The sequence below is a fragment of the Falco biarmicus genome, chromosome 7 (assembly GCF_023638135.1).
Source record: "Falco biarmicus isolate bFalBia1 chromosome 7, bFalBia1.pri, whole genome shotgun sequence".
Lineage (NCBI taxonomy): Eukaryota > Metazoa > Chordata > Aves > Falconiformes > Falconidae > Falco > Falco biarmicus.
In genome coordinates this window covers 24,613,729-24,640,087 of record NC_079294.1, presented here as the reverse complement: position 1 = coordinate 24,640,087, position 26,359 = coordinate 24,613,729, and the positions used below count along the sequence as shown (strand labels likewise).

The following is a 26,359-nucleotide window of genomic DNA, read 5'->3' as shown; positions in this document are numbered from 1 at the left end:
ATGACAGCCAGCTGAACATCAGCCAGCAGTGTGCCCAGGTGGCCAAGAAGGCCAACAGCATCCTGGCTTGTATCCGAAACAGCGTGGCCAGCAGGACTAGGGAAGTGGTTGTCCCCCTGTACTCGGCACTGGTGGGGCTGCACCTCAAATACCGTGTTCAGGTTTGGGCCCCTCACTGCAAGAGGGACATTGAGGTGCTGGAGCGTGTCCAGAGAAGGGCAATGGAGCTGGTGAAGGGTCTGGAGCACAAGTCTTGTGAGGAGTGGCTGAGGGAACTGGGGTTGTTCAGCCGAGAGGAGTCTCAGGGGGGACCTTACCAGTTACCTGAAAGGAGGCTGTAGGCAAGTGGGGGCAGGTCTCTTCTCCCAGATAACAAGGGACAGGACAAGAGGAAATAGCCTCCAGTTGCAGCAGAGGAGCTTTACACTGGGTGTTAGGAAATATTTCTTCACCGAAACCGTGGTCAGGCATTGGAACAGGCTGCCCAGGGAGGTGGTGGAATCACCATCCCTGGAGGTGTTTAAAGAACACATAGATGTGGTGCTTAGGGACATGGTTTAGGGATGTACTTGACAGTCCTGGGTTAATGGTTGGATTAGATGGTCTTAAAGGTCTTTTCCAACCTAAATGATTCTATGATTCTATGCCATAGTCACCCCAGTGCAACTTTGCCTGTGAACATCTGGATCACTTTACAGATAGCAGTTTCTCTTGGGCGTTTTACAGCTGCAACCCAAATATAGCCATTTTATTAATAAGCTTTAGTAATAAGCTTTAGTATCTTGAGAGAAATTAGGTTTGTAGTTTGAGCTGGGAAACAGGAGAATCTGAAGGAAGCTTTGCAAAAGCTCCTGAGTGTTAGGTAGTTATTTATTTCTTAGACTTTGGGGAGTCCTTCTTAAACAAGAAGTGGGACTGACCCCCATACACCACAGATACAGCTATTTTCAGTCATGTATGGTGAGATGTATCAAAGTGAGTGCCAGTTCTAATAAGATAATTAGACACATGCAATCAATTTGCTCTGGAATCAGAATCAGATACAGTTCACAGATAAATGGCTTCATTAAAAGAGAATAATAGCCATAGGTTAAGAAGACCCAGCTTGCCCAGGTTGATTGACTGCTGTTCTGGGAATTAGAAGGCATAAGTTTAATTCCTGTCTCTGCTATTGTTTTTCTCTGGGACCTTGAGCAAAGTCACTTTACCTCCCTTGTGCTTCATTTTTCCATCTGGAAAAAGGACTTTGTAAAGCATGTTGAGTTCTACAGGCAAAAGGCTTTATAACTGCTAAACACTAAGGTTATTTTGATACAAGAATTTGTAATTGGAATAAAAAATTACTGAACCTTATTGAATGACAAAAGCAGATTTCTTTTTCTTTTTGGAATTATTAAGGGGGTGGGGAGGGAGAGTAGAAAGGTTTCAGCACAAAACAAACAGCAGCCTGGTTTCCAAACTGAGTGGTGGTAGACTCTCCCCAGTTGGTACACCAGGCACAAGGGAAATACTCAGTTCTGAGGAGCACAAAGGGCTGAATTTCATTTCCCAGCCAAAGGAAAAAAAAAAAGAAGAAACAGTTTGGTGGTCCCTTTTTAATAGAGCCAGTAAATATCATCAGGGGAAACGATAATCTTCCAGGAACCAGGCTTCATGAGGCCATGGAGAATCAACCGAGACAGAGCAGCAAGGTTCAGTGGCAGGGAGCTCCAGCAGACATGGTAATTAGGTTATGAGGCACAATGAAACAACAAACAGCACTGTGAGAAGACAGGTACAGGCATGAACAGGGGTGCTGCATCTTAGAGATGTATGGCTTGTTGCAATGACAAGGCAGCCCTGTTACTGAGTTGAAAACAAAAGGAAAAAGGATGGTACCTAACCACAATGAAAAAAGAAAAAAGGGGATGAGAGAGGGAAGAAGAAAGAGAGTCTCATGATTCCTTCAAGTTTCATCTTTCTAGTCTACTCTCTCTCTCTTTACCATCAAACTCCATGAAAGCAGTCATCAGGTCTGTCAGCTGGTTAGAAGACACACTGACAGCACAGTGCACTCAATTAGATTTCAATTTGTAGAATTAAGATGGCACACTGGTGGAGCAAGATGAGATCTGCAATTACTGTGGCAGTCCAGAGTCACAGTCTGAGGTCTAAAAGGGCACTTCCAACACAGCTTAAATATCATCATATGAGGTTATGCTAAATATTATTAATAATGTTTACATATTAGAAATCCCATACAAAATGAACCTTTAAAAATAATGAAAAATCTTGTTTCCTTTGGCAGTGAAGCCAAGTGTAACACCGTGTGCTTCTGAGTGAAAGGAGGGAGTGAAACTGGCTAAAATCCAGCCTCAAAATTGGCCTTTCCTGGTGGACACCCTAGTCTTCAAGAGTAGCAAATTCACAAGTGGAAATACCACAAAAACATGCTACTATAGTTTAAATAATCTATACTATAAGGTCGTAAATCAGTCCTGCAATCTGAAGAAGTCTTTCTCATGTCACGTCATCCTCTGTATTTTTTTTAAAACTGGTTTTCTTACCACAGAAGTGGGAAGGCCTCGCAGAGAGAAAGACTGAAGCAAACATATTTCTTCCCTCTGGTCTGTTTGCCTCCTCTGGCTGGCACTGCAAAACTGTCCATGTGTTCTTTAGACACCCAAACCGAGCTGATGTTTCAGCCGCATGTTACCACATAGTTTGGGATTTACTGGGCCAAAGAACTTTGGCCAGCCTCATGCCATACATGATCTGACAAATGGCTGAATAAGAGATCCTGTCAGTCCTTGGCAGATAACAGATTATTTCCATGTGTGTCCTTCTCTGTTCCCTGCTTGCAGAGTACACAGTGATCAATGAAAACTGCCCAGGCGCCGAGTGGAATATCATGTGTCGGGAGTGCTGTGAATACGACCAGATCGAGTGCGTCTGCCCGGGACGGAAAGAAAAAGTGGGCTACACCATTCCCTGCTGCAGGAACGAGGAGAATGAGTGTGACTCCTGCTTAATCCACCCCGGTATGTTTAGGGTCACACTGCGTTTACACCAGATCTTTGTCCAAGGCTTTAGCATGTCATGGTAGCTGCTGGGCAGGGCAGTGGAAAGGGCAGGTACATCTCACTGGGGCATGGAATTGCCCTGCATCTCATCTGGAACCCCCTCTGCCCCTCTGCTGACAGCAGCAAGACACTTGGCAAGGTGCCTCCACAGCAAGTAGCATTGCTGCCAGAAAAAAACCTACAGCACTGTTGTAGTTAGGGTGTCTTGGGCAGTCTTGGGAGCTACCAAAGGATGATGTCGCAGCTGGCTTCACAACAGGAGTGTTTTGTAGGTGCTCTGGGATGATTTACGTCCCCAAAGCAAGAAATGAGAGACAAATTGGTAATTCAGTTAGCAAGGAGGAAAGGACAAAGTGAAAGGTGAGAGCAGGAAGAGACAGGACCAGGTTAGAAGACATCACAATCCCTTGGGCTGGGCCTGAGCAGCACCAGCATCCACATTCAGACTCCTGAGAGAGGCATTTACAGTTGGAGCAATGAGATTTAGAGGTTTGGGCAAATCAGACAGGGGGTTTGGTTCCAAATCTCAGAGTCTGAGCTGCCTAGGGCTTGGAGTGGAGGTTGGGTACGGTTCACAGCGCGGAAGCTGCCAACACTGCACCAGTCACTAATGTAATTGACATTTTTTGTGGAAAATAGAGAGACACTGTTCCTCTCCCCGCAGGAGAATGCACCTTGACCTTCCTCTAATGCAGTGGCTCTTCTTTCAGGCTGTACCATTTTTGAGAACTGCAAGTCCTGCCGCAATGGCTCCTGGGGAGGAACACTTGACGACTTCTACATCAAGGGGACGTACTGTGCAGAGTGCAGAGCTGGCTGGTATGGAGGGGACTGCATGAGTAAGTGTCCTACATGGCAGGGTGGCATGTCAGGGGCAGGGAGTGGTGGGATGGAGCCAAAGCCATGCTGTGCCTTTCCAGCTATTCCTGCGCATGACTCTGGCAAAGGGCACAGGCAAGAGAGGGGAAACACAATCAGGCAATAAGCAGATCTACAGTGGCGAAAACTTCTCTCTCAGTGCTCATTTGCTAGGGACTGGCCTGGGCCACAAGTCACAGGAGGTTACAACCCTACTAAACTTGTGGTTTGTTTTGGTTTATTTTAAAACTTTAACTACTGTGACTCTGGAAATCTTCTGTTCTCTGCATTTCTTGGACATACTTCAGCATAACTTGTTCCCCAGAGGCCTTCAGCAAAGCATAAACATTTACAAGGGCAACCACTATATCAAGGAGCTTCTCCTTTGTCCTCCTTCAACCCCTGGGCTGCAGAACCAGCCCTGAGGAAGCCCCAGTGCTCCTTCCATCCTTTGCACAGCTCCAAAACGCTCCAAGGCAGCTCTGGAAAAGTATTTGCAACTGCTAACAGCGCTGTGATGGACCAAGAGCGTTTCAGGCTCTGATAGCGATATCTGAAGGTTTTGTTCCTGACTGTGTATAAAAGCTCCTGCTTGTTGAACTTTGCTAAGCTGTTGGTCCCAATGCTATCTTGCAATAAGGAAATCCATAAACTAATTGGATACAGTTTAAGACTAGTGTTTCCTTTACCAGTTTCTCACTGGTGAAGAATTTCAATTTCAATTTTTCTTGACTGTCTCTCTGTTTACGTTTCACTTCTTTTCCTACTCTGTTCTGCCCATTATTCTAGACACCTTAGTCTTGTCTCCTCTTATTTATTGATTTTAAAGCAACCACTGAACCTGCTTTCCCAACACATCCCATGACCGTTCTGGAGGTGAAAGCAAACAAAATCAAACCATTGCTTCAAAGAGCAGAACATGGGAAACTGACATGCCTCAGTAACACAGCTAACTCAACCTTGGTGCTTCAGAGGTTGATAAACTGAGTCCCTTGCAATTTATGGTGTGGTTTCTGATAGCACTTTTGCTCTGGGTCGATGCTAGAGCTCCCCTGGTACTTTTTATAAGAGCAGAGCTGAGAAAGAATCATTAGTTCATCTAATCCTTCCTCCCTCTGCCTAGGTAGATTGGTTGCCTACAGTATATTTTGGCCTGCTCCACCTACTTGTGTTTTAAAGCAAATACAGCCTCATACTGCAGCCTATTTGGACACTTTTGCAATACAGAAATTTTGCAGAGCTTTGTCTTACAGTGTTTTTCCCTACTAGTTGTTCTTTTGAGGGAAGCAGTGTGACACAGAGGATACAGTCTCTACTATACGGTTCTGCAGCACCTCAGAGGCGGGGTAGGATAGCCAGACAGCACTATTGCCTCTTCCACTCTTAAAGAGGAGCACAGGGGGCAGCTGTGATACCAGCACAGTCCTGAGCTCCCCTGCTTTGGCTCTCACAACTATCTCACTTTCAGCCTTGACGGTAGGCTCAAGCACATGGAGGCTGCATGTCCGGCAAGCAGCCTAAAACCATGCCAGGTTCACAGGCTATGTGGCTTTGTGTCTGGAGGGCAGCCAGTAAGTAGCCTTCGAATAGCAGCATGCACTGACTGCTGGAGCAGTGGATGTGCTGTGTTAACGATGTATTTTGGAGAGCTAAGGAGGTACCCGCACAGGATCACATCTGGAACTTTGCAGTCTGCCCTGGCGCCTCGCCAGCAGCAGAGTGCCGGTAAATCCTGGGAATCCAAGGGAGAGCAACCACAGTAACCGGGGGATGTGATCCACCTACTCCATCGTATATTGCGGGTGCCAGTGCCCTCTGCCAGCACACACGGACAGCCCACGGGACCTGCCCTGGCCACGCCAGTCGTGCACACAAGCTGCACGCAAAGCTTCACCCCACACCAGGACGGCAGCCACGGGTGCAGCACTGCCGCAGTGGCCAGAGAGGTGGGCTCCTGCTGGCAGAGCCGCCCTTGCCAGGGATCCCCAGCTGAAGCTTCTTCCCCTGATGTCACCTCCTCCGCCCAGCGCGGCCCGCGCCTGCCTTGCCCCCGAGCCGACGACCTCCCCCCCCCCCCCCCCTTTAGGGCGGTTGCCCAGAGCACGCACCAGTGCGGCGGGACCGCCGGAGGGGCGGGTAGCCCCCGGGCACCCGGCGGGGCTCCGGGCGGACTCTCCGCCGCCGCCCTGGGAGCGCCGGGCTTTGTCTCCCTCTCGCGGGGCGCCGCAGGCGCTGCCACGGAGCGCCGGCCCCGGGGCCGGCCAAAACGGCGAGCGGCTCGGACGGGCTCCGCCGTCACCGGGCAAGCGTCGCAGCGGCAAGAAAGCAACCCTCCAGCTCCATCCCTTCGCCACCGGACCGCCCTAAGAAGCCGTGCCGGGCCCGTCCCGCCCCGGCGCCCCCCGCCCCCGCAGCGCAGCCCCCGCCGCTCCGCCCCCCGCCGCGCCGGGTCCCCCCCCCGCCTCAGGCGGCAGCGCCGCCGCGTGGGCGCTAGGTGGCGCGCGGGGTCCCGGCGCTGGGCCTGCCCGCCGCGGGAGGGGGGCCGCACGGGTGGGCGCGGGGCAGGGCGAGCCGGGACCGCGGGGGAGCCTGCGGCGGCAGTGCAGTCTGCGGGCACGATAAGCGCCGATTTAATACCGCACCGGGGGGGGGGGGGGGGAGCGGGGGGCGGGGGCAGCGGTGGGGCGGTGCCCGGTTCCCCCAAGGGGAGCTGCAAGGCCTGCCCGCGGGGTCCTCGGGGTGCCCACGCGGCTCCGTGGGCTGGTGCCGGCAGCCGGGGGACTGCCCGCAGCCGCGGGGGCAGGGTGAGCCCCTGGGAGCCACGCCTGGCAAATGCCGGCAATAGTGGTGATGTGCCGGGGGGGACCGTGGCAAGGAAGAAGTCGGTTGGCCTGGCCGGTGGGGCCATGGGGTTTGTACTGTCTGGTGGCAGAGCTGAACCCGTGGACGTGGCTGAAAAACAGCCAGAGGACACCAGATCATTTGGTAAAAAGAGAAATGGTGTAGGGTAGTCCAAAGGAATGTTACTAGGAAAAGCCACACTGAAGAGAACTACTTGGATACTGGGACATGACCCAATGGGACTGTTTATTGGATTGGAACTGTCGTGCCCAAAAAGGTGTATCAGAATCTAAAACCAGGAAAAAAAAAATGACCCCGCAGGACCCTTTCATCTGTACCCTGTACTCTTTAACAGCCTTTGTCAGCCTCCGATTGCCACGTCACTTAAGAACACATGCTCCATCAAAAGCAGGTGAGAAAGTCGTGTTATCTGACAGCTGTCCTCAGCCTCGCTGTCCAAATGTGGTCTCGTGGTCAACAACAGTACTTGTAGTTTTAAAGATTTTGTGAACATTAGTGTTTCAGCTAATACTGGTGACCAGCAAGCATCAGGTAGCAACAAGGCACGACAAGTGACAGCTGCCCTCCTGTATCAGCCTGTTCCTGAATACCAGTAAGGTTTCTACTCTCATTCTCCTCTGTTCAGTCCTCTTGACCTTTGAAGGAGCCGCATGTCGATGCTGTAACACTCAAACAGCAGATACTGAGTTCTTACCAGAGGTCTCCTCAGGACCTCTCCCTCCATCAACCCACGGGTCTCCGTGGGCTACAACTCAGAGGTCTCCTGAATTGTTTTCTTTTCTGTTAGTAACAAGCTTTAGAGGAAATCTTACTGAGGCCCTGAAAGCTGCCTTTTTTTGAGGAATAGGAACGGAACAAGGATGTTGATGCTCCGCCAAAGTGGATTATTTTTTTGTAAATGAGGCAGAATTTGCCAGCATTTGTGTTTAAGATGTAAATTATTTTTGAGAGCTTTCCAGGTCTCCCGCAGATTCAGAATGGGAAGAGAAAAGACTTCTTTTGATCAACAGATGATTGAACTGTTGATCTGAGGAGTCAGCCTAACTTCTGCTGGAAGGGCTGGAGATACAAGAGCACAGATCTGATGTGATCGCAAAGGTGCTCCATGTGGAGAAGGGCGGTAACAAATCTGAGAACATTCTTTTGGAGGCAGTCACTGAATGGCTCCTCTTTAGCCTCTGGACCACCTGCTTTGCTGGACAAACCTACTTCCTTGGCACCAATGTTCAGAGAGTTCAGGCTGTACCACTGCAAACAGAAAAGTGCGTTTAGTATGCCATGCATACAAGTATCTCTTTGCACCAGTTCTTTGGCTTTCCTTTGTTAAAGGCATTGGAAACTCAAAAGCCCTTCGGGACGAAAGAGAAACTTTCTTTGAGGTGGTCCAAGCCCCCTGTCAAACCATTTGAAGATTTCTAGCAGCTTTGTCTCAGGTTGTTTTTGAGGCAGTAGCCAACAGCAGCACAAGGTCCTGTTTCTTGCTGTGGGAAGGAGCATTATCATGTGTATCACAGCAGATCCTGCTGTACTCACTGAATCCTAATGTGGTTGCTGGGCACAGTCATTAATCCTTGCCTTTTACAGAGGGAACTAAGCAAGCCACAGAGGAGGATGAAACACTTTTGAGGAACTCTTCTGAGTAGCATTTCTGTTTCCTTGGGTTCTGCTTAATTAAGGGTAACCAAGGGTAAATGAAAAGCGTATTTCATTTGAGCAATACTTTCTTAAGAAGAAAGAGGAGTAATTGACCTGCAGTTTTCACATTTCCCCATAGATCAGATGCAGCAGGACTGATTTCCAGACACTAAGATCAATGGGAACTGCAGATGCTTGGTACTTCACCAAATCAGGTCACTGTCACCCTCTTTTCCCAAAGGAAGGAAGGGCCCAGAGGCAAGTGTTAACCCCCACCATTTCAGTAGGATACAATCATCCTGTGTTACTGGTTAAAAGTTTAGGATTCCTCTTTGGAAAAAGATGGAAGGAGCAGGGCTTTCTGTTAGACTAAAGAGGTAAAAAGAAGTGAGAGTTGCTGCAGAGGTCTTTTGGGTCACCTGTCTTTTTACTTACCCTCGTTATCTGTGGTATACAGCCTGTCAGAGTCCCCTGGTTCAGTGATGCTGTTAGACTCAATTGCAATTTCTGGTTTACAGATACAGCCTCATCCCCCAGCAAAGCAACAGAAGGCTTACCAGGGAATGTAGCCATGTGCAAGACTCCACGTAGCCAGGAAAACAGAAACTGAGAAATTAGCTCTGTTTGGTGCATGATTTAGCTGCACATTTTGCTATCACTTGCGTTTACAGACCACAGAAGGCTCTACAAAAATCACTAAAAGACTTTCCTTCTTCCGCAGAGGAAAATACCATTAGCTGTATTTTATAGCTGGGGGAAAGGAAGAGGTTACTTAAAGTGAGAGAATTCTCTGGACTAAAAATGTTCAGCATTCATGATGAGGAATTAAGACAACTACCCCTGGACAGCTGCCTAGGGACAGCTGCAGGATAGCCATGAGAAGATGTTGCTTCCTCAGTGTGTGACCTTGTCTGTTGTTTGTTCAGGTCATTGTCCTCCAGTGTTTTTCTCAGACTGGGCACAAATGACGGGAGTACTTCATCTTATTCTGTTGATTGGATAGTTGTTGATATGAAGTACATTTCATAGTATGGTGAAAAGTTGAGAGTGACATAGGCAGAGGGGGACAGGAGGAGAGGAAAGATAAGAATGAACCTGAGAGAAGGGTGAGGGATGTATATTATATGTGTGTTACATTGAGCCATTGGCGGAGGAGCTGTGATGGTTATGTCTCCAATGTCATGGTGGCATTAACATATAAAGATGATGTGATGAATCCTGAGGACAAACAGATGTCTGCTGTAGCAGTACATCAGCTGTTTTTCCTCCAAAAGCCTGCTTGTGAAGGACTTGAAACTATGATGTTGGGTGCAACAGCTCCTCCTCTCATTGTTTCTCTGCCTTGAGCTAATTCAAGTGTTCATCATACCTCTGGCACTTGCCAACCAGCTTCCTCAGTTTCAGTGATTGCACAGGTCAACATGAGATCTATCAAAACTGTTCTGAGATGTAATGTCAGCCAGGTGGGTGGGTGGGCTAATCAAGAGTGGGACAAAAGCTGTAAGAAATGGTTTTGTGGGGCTGCATTGAAAACCAGGGAGAAGTGATCAACTAAAATTTTTATAGGGGTGCTCTTCACCTAGACAATACTCTTACAGAGTCATAATCCTTCATAGCCATTGTGTGGCTGTCCCATTATTTTATATTCTGCTGTGTAAAAAAGTGTGTATCTTCCTAAGTCACCCTGTCTTCTCATTGTGGTGTTATTTCTACATGTATTTTCTTCAAATGCATCTTGAAGGTCCTTCACACGTATTTTTTTACTTCTTTTGCTCCCCAGGGTGTGGGCAGGTTCTTCGGGCTTCTAGAGGTCAGATCTTGCTGGAGGGTTACCCACTGAATGCACGATGCGAATGGACTATTCACGTTCAAGCTGGATTTAACATTGAATTAAGGTAGGTCATACTGACTTTTCGCCAGCACTGGTTTCAGGTGGACATTGGGGCATGAATAACCAAAAGTCAACGAGGGTCAACAGCAGGAAGCCCTGGGTTAATGAAGGTAGTGCCACCACTTTGCATTTACTACCTCAGCTCTTTCCCCGGTTTAGCTTGTGATGGGCAGCCACTGCACAAATCATTAGTGCTGTGCCTTCAATTCCAGTTTAGGACAGCTGGTTTCTAAGGAGTGTTTCTCAGATACTGGGCACAATGTATCTCTCTAGAGGTGTCTTCAAGACCTTGAAACGAAAGCACCCAACATTTTCTGAAGAGTCTACCAGGCTAAGACATTCTTTGAAGAAAAGCTGTAGAAATATTTTGATATGACATCTCATGCCAGGAGATAGTTGCCAATGGGTCCTGCCTTGCATTTAGCCTACATTCTCCCTCTCTTATTTTCCTTTCACTCATTTTACCAGCCCTGTCCTCCACCAGCCTCAGTTTTTCCTCTTACCATTCCTGTGTCTGAAGGATGTCATTAGTTCTCCAAGTCTCCTCTGACCTACGTATGCTTAGACCTGTTATCACGCCCCTGCTGATTCAAACTCACAGTTCTTGATTGGGTGTTCTGCCTAGTGCAGAAGAGCCCCTAGTTGGGGTAATTAATACTGTTTTCACATGTGTGTAGCTCACGTGCAGCAGGAAGCTTGGCAGGGGATTGTATTCAAAACTCACTAATATAGCAAAAACAGTAGCTGAAGCCTTCACATCAATATTTCACTGACTTTGGAGGCTAGGCAAAAGAACCAAGAGACACAGATTTCTTTCTATATGTTTAAAGATAGACTTAATATTTAATAAAAGGAAGATGATTAAATAGAAAGGAAGAGCTTGTGGCATTCCCACATGAATGCCCTTTTTTCCAGACCTGCAAGTGCAAGCCTATTGTGTAGTTTTGAGCAGCTGCAATTATTGCCTGGGTAGCATTGGAACCTCTTGACTCTGGAGAAGTGTGTAGGAGACAAAGGGCAGCAATACTGTGAGGAGGAGTTTTGTGTTCTCATGACACAACTTTGCATCAGCCTTAGCTGATATGAGCTGTACCTGCCTTGTTTTTAAAAGATGTTAGCTACACGTGTGATTGGAACTGCACAAACTCAGGGAGGTGGTAATCTGGTATTTTTTACGTTTCTGAATAAGGCTTTGTCAATTGTAAGTCTTAAAACATGCTTCAAGAGCTACTGGTTTCACCCTGTCTTCACTTTTATGGGGGTGGGTGTGAGAGTGGAAATGGATCCTCTGTATGCACATCACTAGTGAATGCACCCATCTCTGGGTAAAGAGTTGACAGGCAGGTGGCACCAGGCACAAGGTATAAGAAAAGGAGGAAAGGCTATTCTTGCAAAGGACACTAGATCAAACAGCAGTACTTGCTGTGGCTGAGCTAAGGACACTGTCATCCGCTTCAAGGCAGAGGAATGGGGAATGCTGTAAACTAAACTAACAGATGTACCAACTCTTTGGAGAAATCAGGCCCTGAGGGCCACCCACATACATGCTAGGAAGATGCATCACATGAGATCTGTACGGTTCACTGTTTACCTTTGCTATTACCAGAAGATGCAAAACTTTAACATGAGGGGCATCCTGCAGAGAGTGCTTTTTTCTTTCTCCCTGCGTCTATCACAGAATCACAGAATCACAGATTCACAGAATAGTCAGAGTTGGAAGGGACCTCTGGAGATCATCTAGTCCAACCCCCCTGCTAAAGCAGGTTCACCTAGAGCAGGTTGCTCAGGATTGTGTACAGGCAGGTTTTGAATGTCTCCAGAGAAGGACACTCCACAGCCTCTCTGGGTAGCTTGTTCCATTGATCTGTCACCCTCAAAGTAAAAAAGGTCTTCCTCATATTCAGAATGAACTTTCTGTGTTTCAGTTTGTGCCCATTGCCCCTTGTCCTGCTGCTAGGCACTATTGAAAAAGAGTCTGAGCCCATACTCTTGACACTCATCCTCAAGATATTAATATACATTAGTAGAGATCCCCTCTCAGTCTTCTCTTCTCCAGGCTAAACAGGCTGTTAGCCTTTTTTCATAAGGGAGATGCTCCACTCCCCTTATCACCTCTGTAGCCCTCCACTGGACCCTCTCCAGTACGTCCTTCCTACAGTTAAACACACTAGGCATCTCTTTGATGTGACATAATGTTACATTCTAATTGTGAAAGTCTGCAAGAGGGAAGCCTGATCGTCTAACCTTCTACTGTCAGGAACTACATTTATCTGAGCTGGGTGGCATTAGACAGAAGCCTAAAGCCCTGTGCCCAGCCTGAGCTGAGCTTGATGTCTGGGTGCCTAAAGACCCCGCAGATGATGTGACACTTCTAGGGAAAGATCAGGAACTGTCCTGAATGTCCACACTTAATTCTGCCACCCTGCAAGTCAGAAGGCATAGGAGGAAGCCTCAAGAGCAAACCCGGAGCATGAGACCTTGTATCTACCTCACATAAGGTAATCCTGGAGTGTGTTCTGAATCAGCTGAGGTTTCCAAGGTGGACCATTCAAAGCTGGCCATTGAGGTACTTGAGCAGTTAGATACTGTGGAAAACTGGTAGATGTAGCTTAAAGCTTCTCCTTTAGGACATTCCTACACAAAAGGGCAGGTACAACTAAGCAGGCCACCTGAGACTTTTATATAAAAATTCAGTGAACGAAACAATTCATGCTGAATGTCACTGCATTTTCATATAAACACACTGATTCCCTCTGTGGATGCTAACCCTGCTTAGAGCTGTAATGCCAACATTGTGCTGAATCAGCACAGCTGCTAACAAAAGAACTCCTTTCTTCTCTCTGTGCACAAATCCTGTTTGCTGCCTCTCTGATGGCTTGTGAGGGCAGAGATGGGGACAGTGTGATACAGAAGGGGAACAAAGTGGTTTGTCTCTGCTTACATAGGGCAGGAAGAGCAACACTCTCAGGAGCACAGATAAATCTTCCCTTGCTTCAGGCTGTGCCACACAGTCCTCTGGGGGCTGGCTAAGCAGAGCTGTTTTGATAAATGGTGCCCAGATTGTGGTGGTAGTTTGTTTTCTCTGCTTTTTTTCCAGCCTTGTTTTTCTTTAGGTTGTGATGTATAGGCTCCCTCAGCCCAAGCCATATCATCAGGGATATGTCATACCACAGTAGAAGTAGCTCGCAACTTTCTATCATTTTCTTTAATGCCTCAGCAGAGTTGCAGTTTTAAATATTTTCGTTTGGCTAGGAGCTTTCCTCAGAGGGGCTGATGAATGTATTCACACTGTACACACTGATGAAATCAAGACAATACTTTGCATTCTGTTTTGTATTTGAACACCTGTAGCACTAAATTAGCATTTAGTTTAATAATATCCAAAATAATTATGATATAATTACAGTTTCACAGGTGAGGGAACTGAGGTTCATTACATTGCCTGTACCTGTAATTGAAACAGCAACAGACCTCATGGTCTGTAAAGGGTCCCATCAACTGGGCCACAGCCAAGAGGTTTTGAAAAGCTTTGGCAGGTTTCCAGACCTGCCAATTCTGAGTTTTGATCATGGAATCCCATGTCATCAGTACAGTGCATCTGCTTCTATGCTAAGTTAAATAAAATGGAAACCAGAACCCTCTATGCCTTTCACATCTCCCACTCTGTTTTCATCATTTTTTAAAGCAGAGGAAGCAAACAAATAAAAACAGTATTCTGTGTAAGGTGCTCTCATTCTGTGCCTTCACTCTGTGTGAATATCTCTTGATATTCTTTGTTCAGGAACACACTGCTAGACAGAATTTACCTTTGCATCTATAAATAATACTGCCCCCATTACATGGCGGGCATCCCAGAAACTTTCCTTCTGTACACACACATACTTAATTTTAATCAGAAATGTATCAGTTCAGACAACCAGTAAATATTTGCAGGATTGAGTCAGGATAAACTGTAGCCTGATAAGTGTGACAAGAATGAATGGGTTAATTTGTATTGCTCTGTAACTTCCATAAGGGTAGACCCCTGGGGTATGATCTGCCAGTGAAAGAATGTTTTGAAGATGTAGTGCATAACCTGATGCCTGTGAGGATATCTCTGGCAAACCCGACAGAATGAGACTTCAACTCATGCATTTTATGCAAAGCTAAGTTGAATTAATCTCTCTCTAATGCATACTTAAAGCAGATGTAATTTTTTTCTTATTCTACATTCCACTAGATGATTTAAAAATTGAGGGGTGCTGCTCCATTGCTGCTGTAGGTTCCTACAACTGCTTATTCATTTGTCTGTGTAGTGTACTCCTGATGCTCTAAAACCAATCATATGATGAACAAAGGTGACGAAATGAAGAGGCCTCTGTAAGTTAGCTCGTGAGATGTCAAAGAAAGGTCATTTTACATAACACGGGGGCCTTTCTAATACGGGGGCCTGAGTCCCAAGAAGAGAAAAGCAGGAAATAGGCTCCAGTACTCTCTTGCCTTTTCAAACTGTGAGATCCAGCAGCAGATCCGAAGTCTGTCTCATCTCTTTGATGTGGAAATGCAGTCTTTGCAAGGCACTAGGCCCATATTGGAATAGGCAATGTGGGAAGTTTAGCCTCATCCTAAATACCTAAGTACACATCTGTGGTGTTTGGAGTTCTTAGGAAGATTGAGTACACAACAAATTTCATTTATAAAGTATTCTGCTGAACAGTTAGGAACATGGCCTCTCAGGCTCAGCTCTTCCCTCATTCTTATCTGCTGTACCAAGGCTGGGCCCAGCACCCCTGGCCATTGCTTATGCTCCAAGAGGCACTTGGTGTTTCTCACTCTCTCTCTCTCATTCATATTCTGGTGGGATACTTTGGCTCTGTGCCCCACTGAATTCAAACAGCAGCATATAACATTGCTGTTAATGAACAAGAGCCTCGTGCAGTGGCTGGATCAAACCTAGGAAAGACAGACATTGTGGGAAAAGGCTTTAAATATTTCCCTTCTGCACTAACTCCTGTCCCTTATTTCTGTCCTCAAAGAAGGGCAAGTGCCAGACATTGGGGATTTACTACCATTTTATTTTCTAATGCAAAGCATGCTGTAGTGTTTTGGATTCTCTTTCTCTGCGTATTTCTGCTTCTGTTACATCCCTAAGCTTTCCTTCAACCCCTGATTGCCAGCTTCTGAACATCACAATGTAAATATCTTTCGAGCCTTGGTCTTTGATACTGTTACTTTCAGTACTTAGAACTTTATTTAGGGGAAATAGAAAAATTTTTAGCAAGCAGCCACAGTAGAAATATGCCCCCTACATTGTCTGACCCTAGATGAAAGTTCTAACACTGTAATGTGATTAGGGACTTGATGCATGTGAGCAGACTGTATTACTTCAATTTAGACTTCACTGTTCTGCCACTGAAATACTCTTATGGAGCAACTGTGTAGAGTTGAGCTGGCTTCCAAGGATCATGATGCAAAAATTGAGATGACTGAGGGGGACTGCATGTGATTAGGGACTTGTTGATTCATTGTGGGGCAGTCACTAATATAGCTGAACATCCAGATAAATCAAGAGTCAGGGCGCACAGGTGACAGTATGCAGTCTGACTGTGTGTCCTTCTTCCCCAAGATTTTCCATGCTGAGCCTGGAGTTTGACTACATGTGCCAGTATGACTACGTGGAGGTCCGTGATGGGGACAATTTGGACAGCCGAATAATTAAGAAATTCTGTGGAAATGAGAGGCCACCTCCCATCCAAAGCACTGGGTCTTCACTCCATGTCCTCTTCCAGTCTGATGGATCCAAGAACTTTGATGGATTTCATGCTGTCTTTGAAGAAATTACAGGTAAAATAATCCCAAAGTGGAACATGCCGCTAATTCTCATTAATTCAATTTCACTAATCTCTCTCCCTGTTTTGCTTCATTAAAAACTTGCATGCTGTGTTGCCAAGAGCAACTTACACAAAGTCAGTGCAGGGAAGATTCAAAAGCTGTCAAATGGTGTGTGAATGTGAGGCTCTTCTAACAAAGACTGCATTCCTTCCACCTGTGTGAAGAACAGGCAGCACCAGCCACCACAGAACAGCTGCTGTTTTGTGAGACTTTTCTGTTTGAGTCTGAGAACTAAGAGCACAGAAGGAAATAGAGGAAGGGGCATGTGTATCTGCAATTGCAGAATTGCCCAATCCTGTGTGCAGGAGCACAGACGCTGTCTCAATTAGCAAAAACCTGATGCAAAGCCTCATAATTATCTCGGTGGAAATGCCCTGACATGACTTTTGTGTTGGCTCATGTATCGTACCATTACAACTTAAAAAACAAAACTGTGTACAAAGGACAGATTCTTTTCTTTAAGGAAAAAGAAAACCAGAGGCTTTTCCCATTCTGTGATGAACTCAATGACAGAAGCAGGGCTCCAGAATTCCTGTGTTTCTGTTAGTACTCCGTGCTTCAGTCCCCCATACTGCTTTCCATCATTTTATTCTGACTGCACAATAACATTGAAAGTGTAGCTGGCTCCTTATTTTGCCATTGCATTTGAAGCAGCCTCTATGCTCTTTCTGGATCTTCCTTGTTTAGCTACATAGGGAATTTTGGTCGAATCTATCCACAGTACTTGTGGCACAGAAGGCTAATCAGAGCATGCTGCTTCGCTATAGATAACCTCTGCAGGATCTATGACTCACCATAACTTGCCTTCAGCACACCCTGGAAGACCCCATTATTTCATGAGGTCGTCCAGGGTGTATCTGGCTCAGGAGGTTTAGTTATTTAGTATAATCATTATAAAAATGCACAAATCTACAGTGGATCAGCTGTTAACAATGATCAGGGGTGTAACTAGCAATCTGAAATGTGCATACTGCCAGATGCAGTGCCTATGCCATTTCTTAGCCTGCCCTGTTCTTCAAACGTTACCTTTAGTACCTGTTAGTAACATAGCAGGAGCAGTGAGCTATTGATAGTTCGTCTGCGCTACAGCAGGAGGGGTGATATAGAACAAATGACTGTGGTGTGGGCTATGTTGCATAAGGGCTGCCTACATTCAGGGAACTAACATTTTCCATATGGTGCAAGCTGAATTGATTCTGTTTTCTCTGCTCAGCAGGGAACACTTGCTATTCGAATACTGTTGAGCACTTTATTTCTGCCCCATTTTTAGTGGTAATTATTCTGAGGCTGGGTGGCTGCAAGTGTGGTAATCCACACAGAGCACATTGCAAAGGGCTTCTTAGAGTTTGTGAGGAGGTCTCATTGTGCACTTTATTATGAGGCTGTTCTGGCCTAATGTGTAGCTGCAGTGAAAGGCTTTTAAAACACTCCCAGTGTCTTTTTATGTGAAGCATTAACCTGGCCAGCAGTACAGTTTAGGGGAAGAATACAGCATGCATGGGGAAGTGTAGAATTGAAAGCAGGAGCAACACAGCATCGAAAGCTCTGGCAGCACATCGTAAACTGAAGCATTTCCCCTGAAAATTTTCCTCTCTGCACAGCACTGTGGAAAAGCCAAGGTCCTTGGAGCAGATTGCACAGGGCTTGCTAGAGCAATTCCCTGTGCTGCAGGTGAGAGCAGCAGCAGCACAGGCTGTGGACCAGGCTGTGGAGGTTATCTGATGTCCCCAGCACCTTAGTGGTACAACAGAGAGGACTAAAGAAGTGTCTTGTGCTCTCAGAACTGATTTGCTTCCGTTTCTGTCTTCCCTTTCTCTGAGCTCTCTGCTGCCTTACAAGTCAGCACTTGCTGAAGCAGTGGCACTGACTGCACAGAGGTCACTGGTTCAACTGCCATAAAGGTTTTGATTGATACAAAATAAGCTGCAAAGCCTATATCCCCTTTAGGAAAGGTCACTGCATGTGCAGTTATTAAAGGACAAAACCACAGAACCTGCTGTGCTGCCTGGTCTGGAAGCAGGTGTTAGGTCTCATTCCATGCCAAGTGTTAAATGGGAACCAGTAATTGGCATGAGTGACTAGAAGTGACTCAACAGAGTTCAGATGAGAAGAATGGGGGCCCAGATGGGGAGGCATCAGGGTCTCTTAGGGATTAGACATATGCTGGATCTAGTTAGTTGAAAGCTTGTTATTGAATTTCAATAACACTTTACTTTCTGTACCCCCAAGCTAGTGATCTTTGACACAACACAGGGGCTTCAATATTTGGTAGTACTGTCCCATGTTTGACTGAAGACAGGAAATCAAGACTCCTTTAAAAAGAAAAATATTTAGTGCTCTTGAGTATCAGGCATTTTAAAGGACAGTATCTAGCACTTATTCACTTGACATGCTTACTTCTATAGAATCATGAGACAAAGCTGGGGCAAGGACAAAGCTGAAAGTTCACTGTTTTCCAACCAGTCACTACAAAATACGAGTCCCTACAGGCTTTTCTGCTTCTCCTTCCCTTTCTCAGTGATATTTTACGTTCGTTGGATACAGTACAATTGCCACATATATGTTCCTTTTAACAAGTGAATTACTGTCCTTAGTCAGACCTTGGTCTTCAATGAGACCTGGAAAATATTAATTACCCAGTCATTATGAATTGCTGTTACATCACCACATGAAACCTCCAGAGAAATATATATGTGGCATCTATATATTTCTTGTCTCTTGCCATCTGGATATAAAGACACTCAAAGATTATGCTTCAAGTGGAGTCTTTGCAAGGAAAACTGCCGATTCTGATATCTGCCATTCTGGACAGCAACAGAGAGAATGCTTTAAATGTAATAGTACACAACCTCACCATAGGTCCCCCAGGGTAGGTTGCTCATGGCTGCAAAACTCAGTGACTGGTACAAAGATTCATATTTCTGTCATAACTGAAGTAATTAGTGTATTTAGTGTGGTAGGACAAAGATGATCTTTAAATGAATTAGAATGTAGACCTTTCTAGTAATTATGTTTTCAAAGTTTAATCTGCAAGTTATCAAGCATGCTTGGATAATTCTTTAACATGGCAAGGAATATGCTTTGTAGTCAATGTGAGCTTAAACTGAACTCAAATTCTGGTATGGATCCAGATGTGAACTTTGCTGCAGAATCTTGGTTTTTTGAGATTGACTTGAAGCAGGGCATCAGATCCTGAACACCTCAGATTTTAGAGTTACTTGAATCTTAAACAGGATCTAAATCTTGAAATTTTTGGCTCGCTTTCTGTCTGCTAAAACCTGCACTCAGTTTGAAAAATAATCTAAGTGGAAGTGATTTCTTTCTATTTTTGAAAGTAAATTGTGTCCTACTCGCTCATCTCCCCTTAAAGCAGGCGCAAAAAAAAAAAAAAAAAAAAAAAAGTGTGTTTAAAAAGTGTGTGTTATTGCACAGTGGAATTTGCTGATATTAAATGGCACAATTACACATTCTGATATTAATTCATGCTAATACGTACAGTTTGAAGTGTATCACTGCTAGATTTATGGTGTGCAAGTTCTTCCCCTGCATACTTACGGTCATCATGACCATTCAGAGCTTCCTGATCTTAACACCAAAGAAGTGCTCCTCAAGGCCAAAGCAACTCCCAAAGTCTGGGATGACAAGATCTGAGACCCAAAAAGCCCATCAGAACCATGGATCCCAGAACTTATCCCTAAGCTCTGGGATGAATGGCAGGAGAAATGTAGGTTGATATTAAACTGATTTAGGCTAAGCTGTAAACACTGTTGGAGTTTGCTGTAAATTAATTTTCTTCCACAAACTTTTCTTACCACTTTACTACAGTTAAAGGAAAATGGTAAAAGTGACGAATGCTGGGAAAAGAACTGCCCACCCTTATAAGATCCCCTCTCCAGTAAGTAAGAGAGAAGAGCAGAAAGCGTTTTGTCATGCATTAGGCTCTTGACTGTGTCTTCCTAACTGTTAACCAGAATACATAATTTACCCCAAGATGTAACCATCATGAGGAAAAACAGATAGGACCCCTATCCTATGAGAGACCATGAATGTCTTGCTTTTCTTTTATAGCTTGTTCTTCATCTCCATGTCTTCATGATGGAACGTGCATTCTAGACAAAAGTGGTACCTACAAATGTGCCTGTCTGGCTGGCTATACAGGGAATCGCTGTGAAAACTGTGAGTACAGACACTGTGTGTATGACCAGCCTCCAGGGTTGTCACTGATGCAGGCCATCAATTGTTAGGAGTGTCATCGATAATGTAGGTGAGGTCAGTCACAGTGCCAGAGAATGCACTGAGCTTCTTGTGGCAATTTTTAAGACATATTGCATCACATTTTATGAAGATTTCTACTGAATAGTTCTGGAGCTTTATATCTATGTGTAAAACGGTAAAACAGAATTGGAGCTGGGAAACAGCACACAAGAAGTATTTTAATGGACTAGCCTTATCAGATAAAGATATACCTGCCTGCCCTTTTCCACTGTTTGGATCAGCTCTTCTCTTCTAAAAGCACATACCCCAGCTGAGACCTGTGCTTGGTGCTCTAGCCAAGGTCAGTCCTAGGAAGTTTGTCTTCCCTCACAGCTATCTGGAAGGTAGAGTTCTGGCACCATGAGTGACAGAGACTTGTGACCAAAACGAGTGGAAAAGCAGATATTCTGTCCGTATCTGTGTTGGTGGTCCTCACTGTACATACAGGCATACACGTGGTTTTGTCTTGCCGAGTGAATTGTGAAATAACTGAGTTCAAATCAGTTCAAATCAATTGTCTGTTCTAGTAATTTAATTCTTCATGCTTGAGAAAATGTCTGTCTTCATCTAATAGGGCTTGAAAGAGCAAGAAGGGGTAAGAATTGTGCGACATATGCTATGATAAATCCCATATCATCTCTACTAGCTGAAAGGAGCATTATGAAATATTTAAAGTCACTGAGCTAGAGCTCCAGCTGACCCTGGACAATTTCAGTGATACTAGTGAAATACACTTGGGATCATATTTGACTCAAGACAGAAAGCATGGCTTACTGTGCCCTGCTGTGGCATTACTCTGGCGGTAAGGCACACAATGCCTTGCCTGCTTCCAGAGTTTTCAATTCTATGTCAGAGCAGCCAACATACACCAAACCTCACTACTTCGAAAATCTTTTCACCACATGTGCCATTGTCAGGTGTGGGTTTCTCTACTGGAATTGCTTTTACTTCATCAGGGAAGTTAAATCATAGTGACATGGTACCTCCTTGCGTGGATCATTTTGAGATAAAAGACCTTTTGATTCCTACAGATCCAGAAGTAACTCATAAGACTCTGCTTTTCTCCCAGTAGACCAGAGGAGAGGTAGTTTGGCATTTTCTATAAGCCTGAAAAAGTTTTGGTTCTGAACAGCATGCTACATTCTGCCAGATTGCACAGGTTCCTGGTATGTCTTCTGTAGGGAAGGGGTTGCTGAAAATTGAGGGTTCCTGACCTCAGGGCTAATGTGGCTGGCTCTTCTGCTAACAGCCTCTTGCCTGTGAGTAGCTGTTTAGCAGGTTACTTAGGGACTGGAAACTCCCAAGCTTGTTGCAACTGCTCTGTGAGATCGGTTCAGTTCCTGTCTTTAGGAAAGAGTTAAGAAAAGAACAAGATTCCTGCCTGGTTCAGAACCAACCTAAATTTCAAATTAATTAAATTTCCAGCAAACCTCAACCCTAGTTTTGGCAGGCTCTACACTACAGTGAAGGCAAGAAATGAATCTCACATTCTTTTACTAGTTTTCTTTTGTAATACTAATGTAGAAACTTCAGCCATGCAACTCACACAGGAAACAACAGACAAGCTAGTCAAAAAACGACAGGATGAGACTTCTGTCTTATTGTAAACAATGAAGGGTATAGGTAGTAACAGAATAAAAAGGAGGAGACACTTAGAAATATATACAGTAAGATTTTTAACTTGACAGCAATCCTGTAGTTTGATTTGTGAAATAACAGTTTAGATGGATAAAATACTGTTACTTTATGGTGTCTGCGGCTGTATGCTTGCCTTTTGCTTATGCTAGGAAATATTTTTTTCCAGCACCTATATTGCTGCCTTCCATGACATAGAAAAAGGTTGACTTTTTTTCTTGTACATGAATAGCAAACCTCACAGTGGGAAAACACTATGGCAAATTTCTGTTGTATGGCTTCAAAGAAGTTTTTTCTTATATATTTCATTCAGTTTTGCCAAAATGTATGCTAAGTATTTTCCAGTGTATGGGGCAAAAAAGGCAGAAAATTAAATTTTGATTTGTTTTTTAAGAGCAGAAGGAAGAACTGGAAAAAAATAGCCATGGCTGTATTTCTTTAAAAATTAGTCATGTAGTTTCCTGAACAGCATTTCTGAACATTCCTGAACAGAAATCCTGAACAGTTTAAGTGTTACAAGGAGATCATGTCATGCTCAAAATCTTTCTGTCTGTTAGGTCTTGCAGCAACAGTGCTGTCTTGTGAGGTAGAGCCAAGGGAAATACATTTATTTCTACAGAAAACAATCATAAACTGGTCACTTTTGGAATACTGAATATGACTTTCGACACTGTGAGGCTGATTCTTTCAGTCTGGTTTTCTTGGAGCAAGTCAGGCATAATCTCATTAAAGTAAACGGATTTATGTTGATGAAAAATAAGAGAGAAGAAAATTAGAGCCCCTTAAAGTTAAAAGCACGCAGAGATTTGATGCATGGTGGTGCAACAGGAGGTACCCAGGGAGGTATGAGGGCTTTAAAGAAATCCAAGGGACATGATTCAGAGGAAGGGAGACTGTGGGATTATTTTATTGAGGACTAAGTTAAGGCCAAATTAAACAAATTCAGCAATGAACATTTCATAACAGAATTAGGAATTTTCTAAGTCCCTCACCATCCCAATGCAGCTGTGTCTTTTTGTCATCAAGTTTAGTTTTTAAGATGTGGGAATCACTATTGGAATTACAGAAATCAGTTTAATCAGATAAACCACAAGAAACCTACTTTTTCCTCATTAAACTAAATTCCATCTATTTAACAGGATGATCAACATTGGTCAAGCTGCTTTCCTGGGGTAATATTAAATCCTAATTACTCCGTCAGTTACAATTTGAAATATTAATAAAACAATTAAAGGCACAGGTTGCTTATAACTAGCAGACTCTTTTCTCTACTATGGCAGCCCGAAAATTGTCTTTTTGTTTACAATTTGAGGGGCTATTATAGTGATTTAAAGGCTTCAACACCATGAAGTGAAATGCTGTTAAAATTTCAACCAGCTCTGTGTCAGGGCAAGAAATACCTTACCTAAATATGTATGATTTGACTCCAGAGACTGTGTTTTTTTTAAAAAAAACCCACCTATATGAAATTGTAAAACAAATGCTAACCATTAGGGTGATCTTTCCTTCTTTCTTCTGCCTTAAAACACAATAAAGACTTGTCCTAGACACCGGTAACAAATACCTTCTTACACATATGCATGCTCTGTTATGATGAAACAGTAAGTAGAGAAAACAAATTCCTATTTTAAATATTTGGGCTTCTTTCTGGTTTTAAACTGAATTTGCAGTATACCTGCATACCCCTCCCAGTGACCCCTTAGCCATGCTGACATGATTGAGGTCAAACTCAGACTTTTCTGTCTGACCTCTATGGATTTCAATTCAAATCCTGGAATCAGAGGCACTAAAAAAATGCCCCAAACCAGATCATCTTGTTCTCTTAGCCTGCAATACCCTGAAACACAGCAGCAACTTCCTCAAAAGATGCACGTTAGGGAAAAGGTAACAAACATCCTGGTGCTCTGCATGCTAAAAAGCATCCACTCAGATATCAGACTCAATGATTCTGTACAGCGTGACAACTACTTGTTCAACTCAAACTATGAAAGGTCTTTTCCAAAGTCTCAGTGTTGAGTTTGCTTGCTGAAGATGCAGCTGTAGAGAGATGTACTGCTGGTAACACATGGCAAATGCTCTCCTCCTCTGCTTGTCCTCCTGCTAGGACGGGGTGTTCTGACTCAGGAGTCCTCCCAGGGCTTGCTGGCCCCAGAGCAAGAGACCTTGACCTCATCCTGCCCTGAAATTTCCTGTTACCTTTATTTCAAACAAAGACAGGCGAACTAGAGTTCTTACGCAAATAAGAGGAACTTGTGCTGAATGGGGAATTCAGGGCTCAGATCCGATTTCCATTTTTATTCTGTTTCTTGCTCCTGTCTGCCAAGAAGGTTTGTTCTGCATCCTAATGAAGGGCCTAATCCAACTGAATAAGCTGTATAAACTAACTCGTTTCTGTAGCCTTTGATGTTGCTAGGGCTGGCCTTACTATGTTCCAAGAGGCCTCTGAATAGAGCTTTCAGGCCCTTCCTCACTGCTGATATAATCCTCTTCCATCCTTCTTGGCCCCATACAGCTGTGACTTGGGCTGGTTCTTGAGGACACCCTCACCCTTAACAGACTAACTGACTCATATTTAAGATAGGGAGAGAGCATTAACACTCCCCCACCCCCTGCCTTGTTCTGCTGCGGGAGAAATGAGCCCAGCTGTGAGTGCTTGGCATAGGCTAGACAGAGTTTTAATGCAGCAGAATCTACAATGAGGCACTGGGGAAAGGTTCTGGACATTAAACCTAGTTTTCTTACCTAACCGTGGACATGTAATGCAGAGTCTGCTAAGGGAATGCTTGATTTTTTTAAAAAAATGGTCAGAAGATTCTCAGTAACAGGTTTCAAGGAGTGCCATAATTCCTGTCTATAGGTACTGGTATATATTGTGCCATTTGCAGCTCACGTGTGTTGGACCTTGCCTATGCTGCATGATTACAGTGGAGAACTTCAGGTATAGCTAAATGCCTCTGAGCCCTTTCTTGCCACTCTGGCATTGAAATCAGTCCTATTCCAGTTAGGGAAAATGTTCCAAAAAGGAACATGACTCTTAATTTCCCTATTCCTAGTTCTGCCATTGTTGGGGTTTTTTTGGTTGTTCATTGTGTTTTGCTCACCTTTTCCAATGGGAAATGGCTTATTACAGTATTTGTAAAGGGACAGAGTTTATCCCTACTTGTGTCAAGGTGGATATATCAAAGAAATGAGATTAATGCCACACTTTATCCATCACATTTCTACTGTCCTCCCTCTAGGCTTGCATGTATAGGGTGGGAAATAAGAACTCCTCCTGTTGTCAAAACCATATATACCTGGAACTGCTAAGGAGTAAAGGCTAGCGGCCATTTTTAACTACCACAATCCAAGGATTCACCTGCCTTGAGACCCACATACTAACAAAAATCAGTAACTGGAATTTGGCAGTTCTCAGGTTTTGCAGACCCATTAGGGGTTACAGGCTAAAGCTTAGACCAGCACCACCCTTTAGTGTGTCATATAGCAATCTGTAGTGTGATCACAGGCAGGATGCTCTCCGAGGTGGCTTGTTCTTCAGAACCTTCCTAGGACTCCCTCTGAGAAGTAATGTAGTGTCACTACTTGTGCCTTGAGCACTGTTACTTGGTTAAACTGCTCTTTATGGGCAAGACTGTTAAGAAGGACAGTTAGTTCAGACAGGGTGAGATAATCCTGCAGTGAAGACAGGGCCAGTGCAGTCATACAGGAAGCTTCATTGACCCACGTGTCTCTGCAAAGACAGGTAAGAGAATAGTACTGCAGTCCTCAGGGAGGTTTTTAATAAGTCACCTTCAAAGTTCAGTTCTGATGGCATAATGCCTTCTGTTGTTCTGAGCTGATCAGAAGAACATTGTGACGCTGGCTAGACGTTTGCTAGTATGTTATCCTTGCTGCCCGATACTGCCCCACAGTATACTCCTTTCCAGGAGAATCATGTGTTTATGAGGCAAGATCTGTGTTGTTTAGTGCCTAGTGTGTACGTTCAAAGGGCTTCTCTTGACATGGAGGCAGAGATTTCTGCTCCTAGTTTTCGCTTCAGTATATTTCTCGGAGGTTTCTCCCTTACTTAGAAGGATGCTGGTACTGTTCACACAGCAACCGGCAAACCATCAAATATTATGTCTGGTGCTTTAAGGTAACCTAACATCAATTTTGAGTTGTTTTAATTCACTGGGTAATAAACTAAAGCTGTCTGGCTCCTGTTACCCAAATAGCCAAGATGCCCCATAGGATGGAAACACCTACAAGAAAAGTGAGGTTGATGGCTCAGGATGGAAATTCGCACAAACAT

General features: G+C 44.6%; 1 protein-coding gene across 2 annotated transcripts in view; it reads left to right on the top strand.

The window, feature by feature from the left end:
- PAMR1 (peptidase domain containing associated with muscle regeneration 1) overlaps window positions 1-26,359 on the top strand; it is a 59,484-nt gene that overhangs the window by 9,964 nt on the left and 23,161 nt on the right. For both annotated transcript variants that reach the window (XM_056346995.1, XM_056346994.1), the window contains exons 2-6: window positions 2,844-3,020; window positions 3,773-3,901; window positions 10,198-10,312; window positions 15,914-16,131; window positions 20,248-20,355. In XM_056346995.1, coding sequence (XP_056202970.1) covers window positions 2,844-3,020; window positions 3,773-3,901; window positions 10,198-10,312; window positions 15,914-16,131; window positions 20,248-20,355 — 747 coding nt within the window. The remainder of the gene's footprint in view (window positions 1-2,843; window positions 3,021-3,772; window positions 3,902-10,197; window positions 10,313-15,913; window positions 16,132-20,247; window positions 20,356-26,359) is intronic.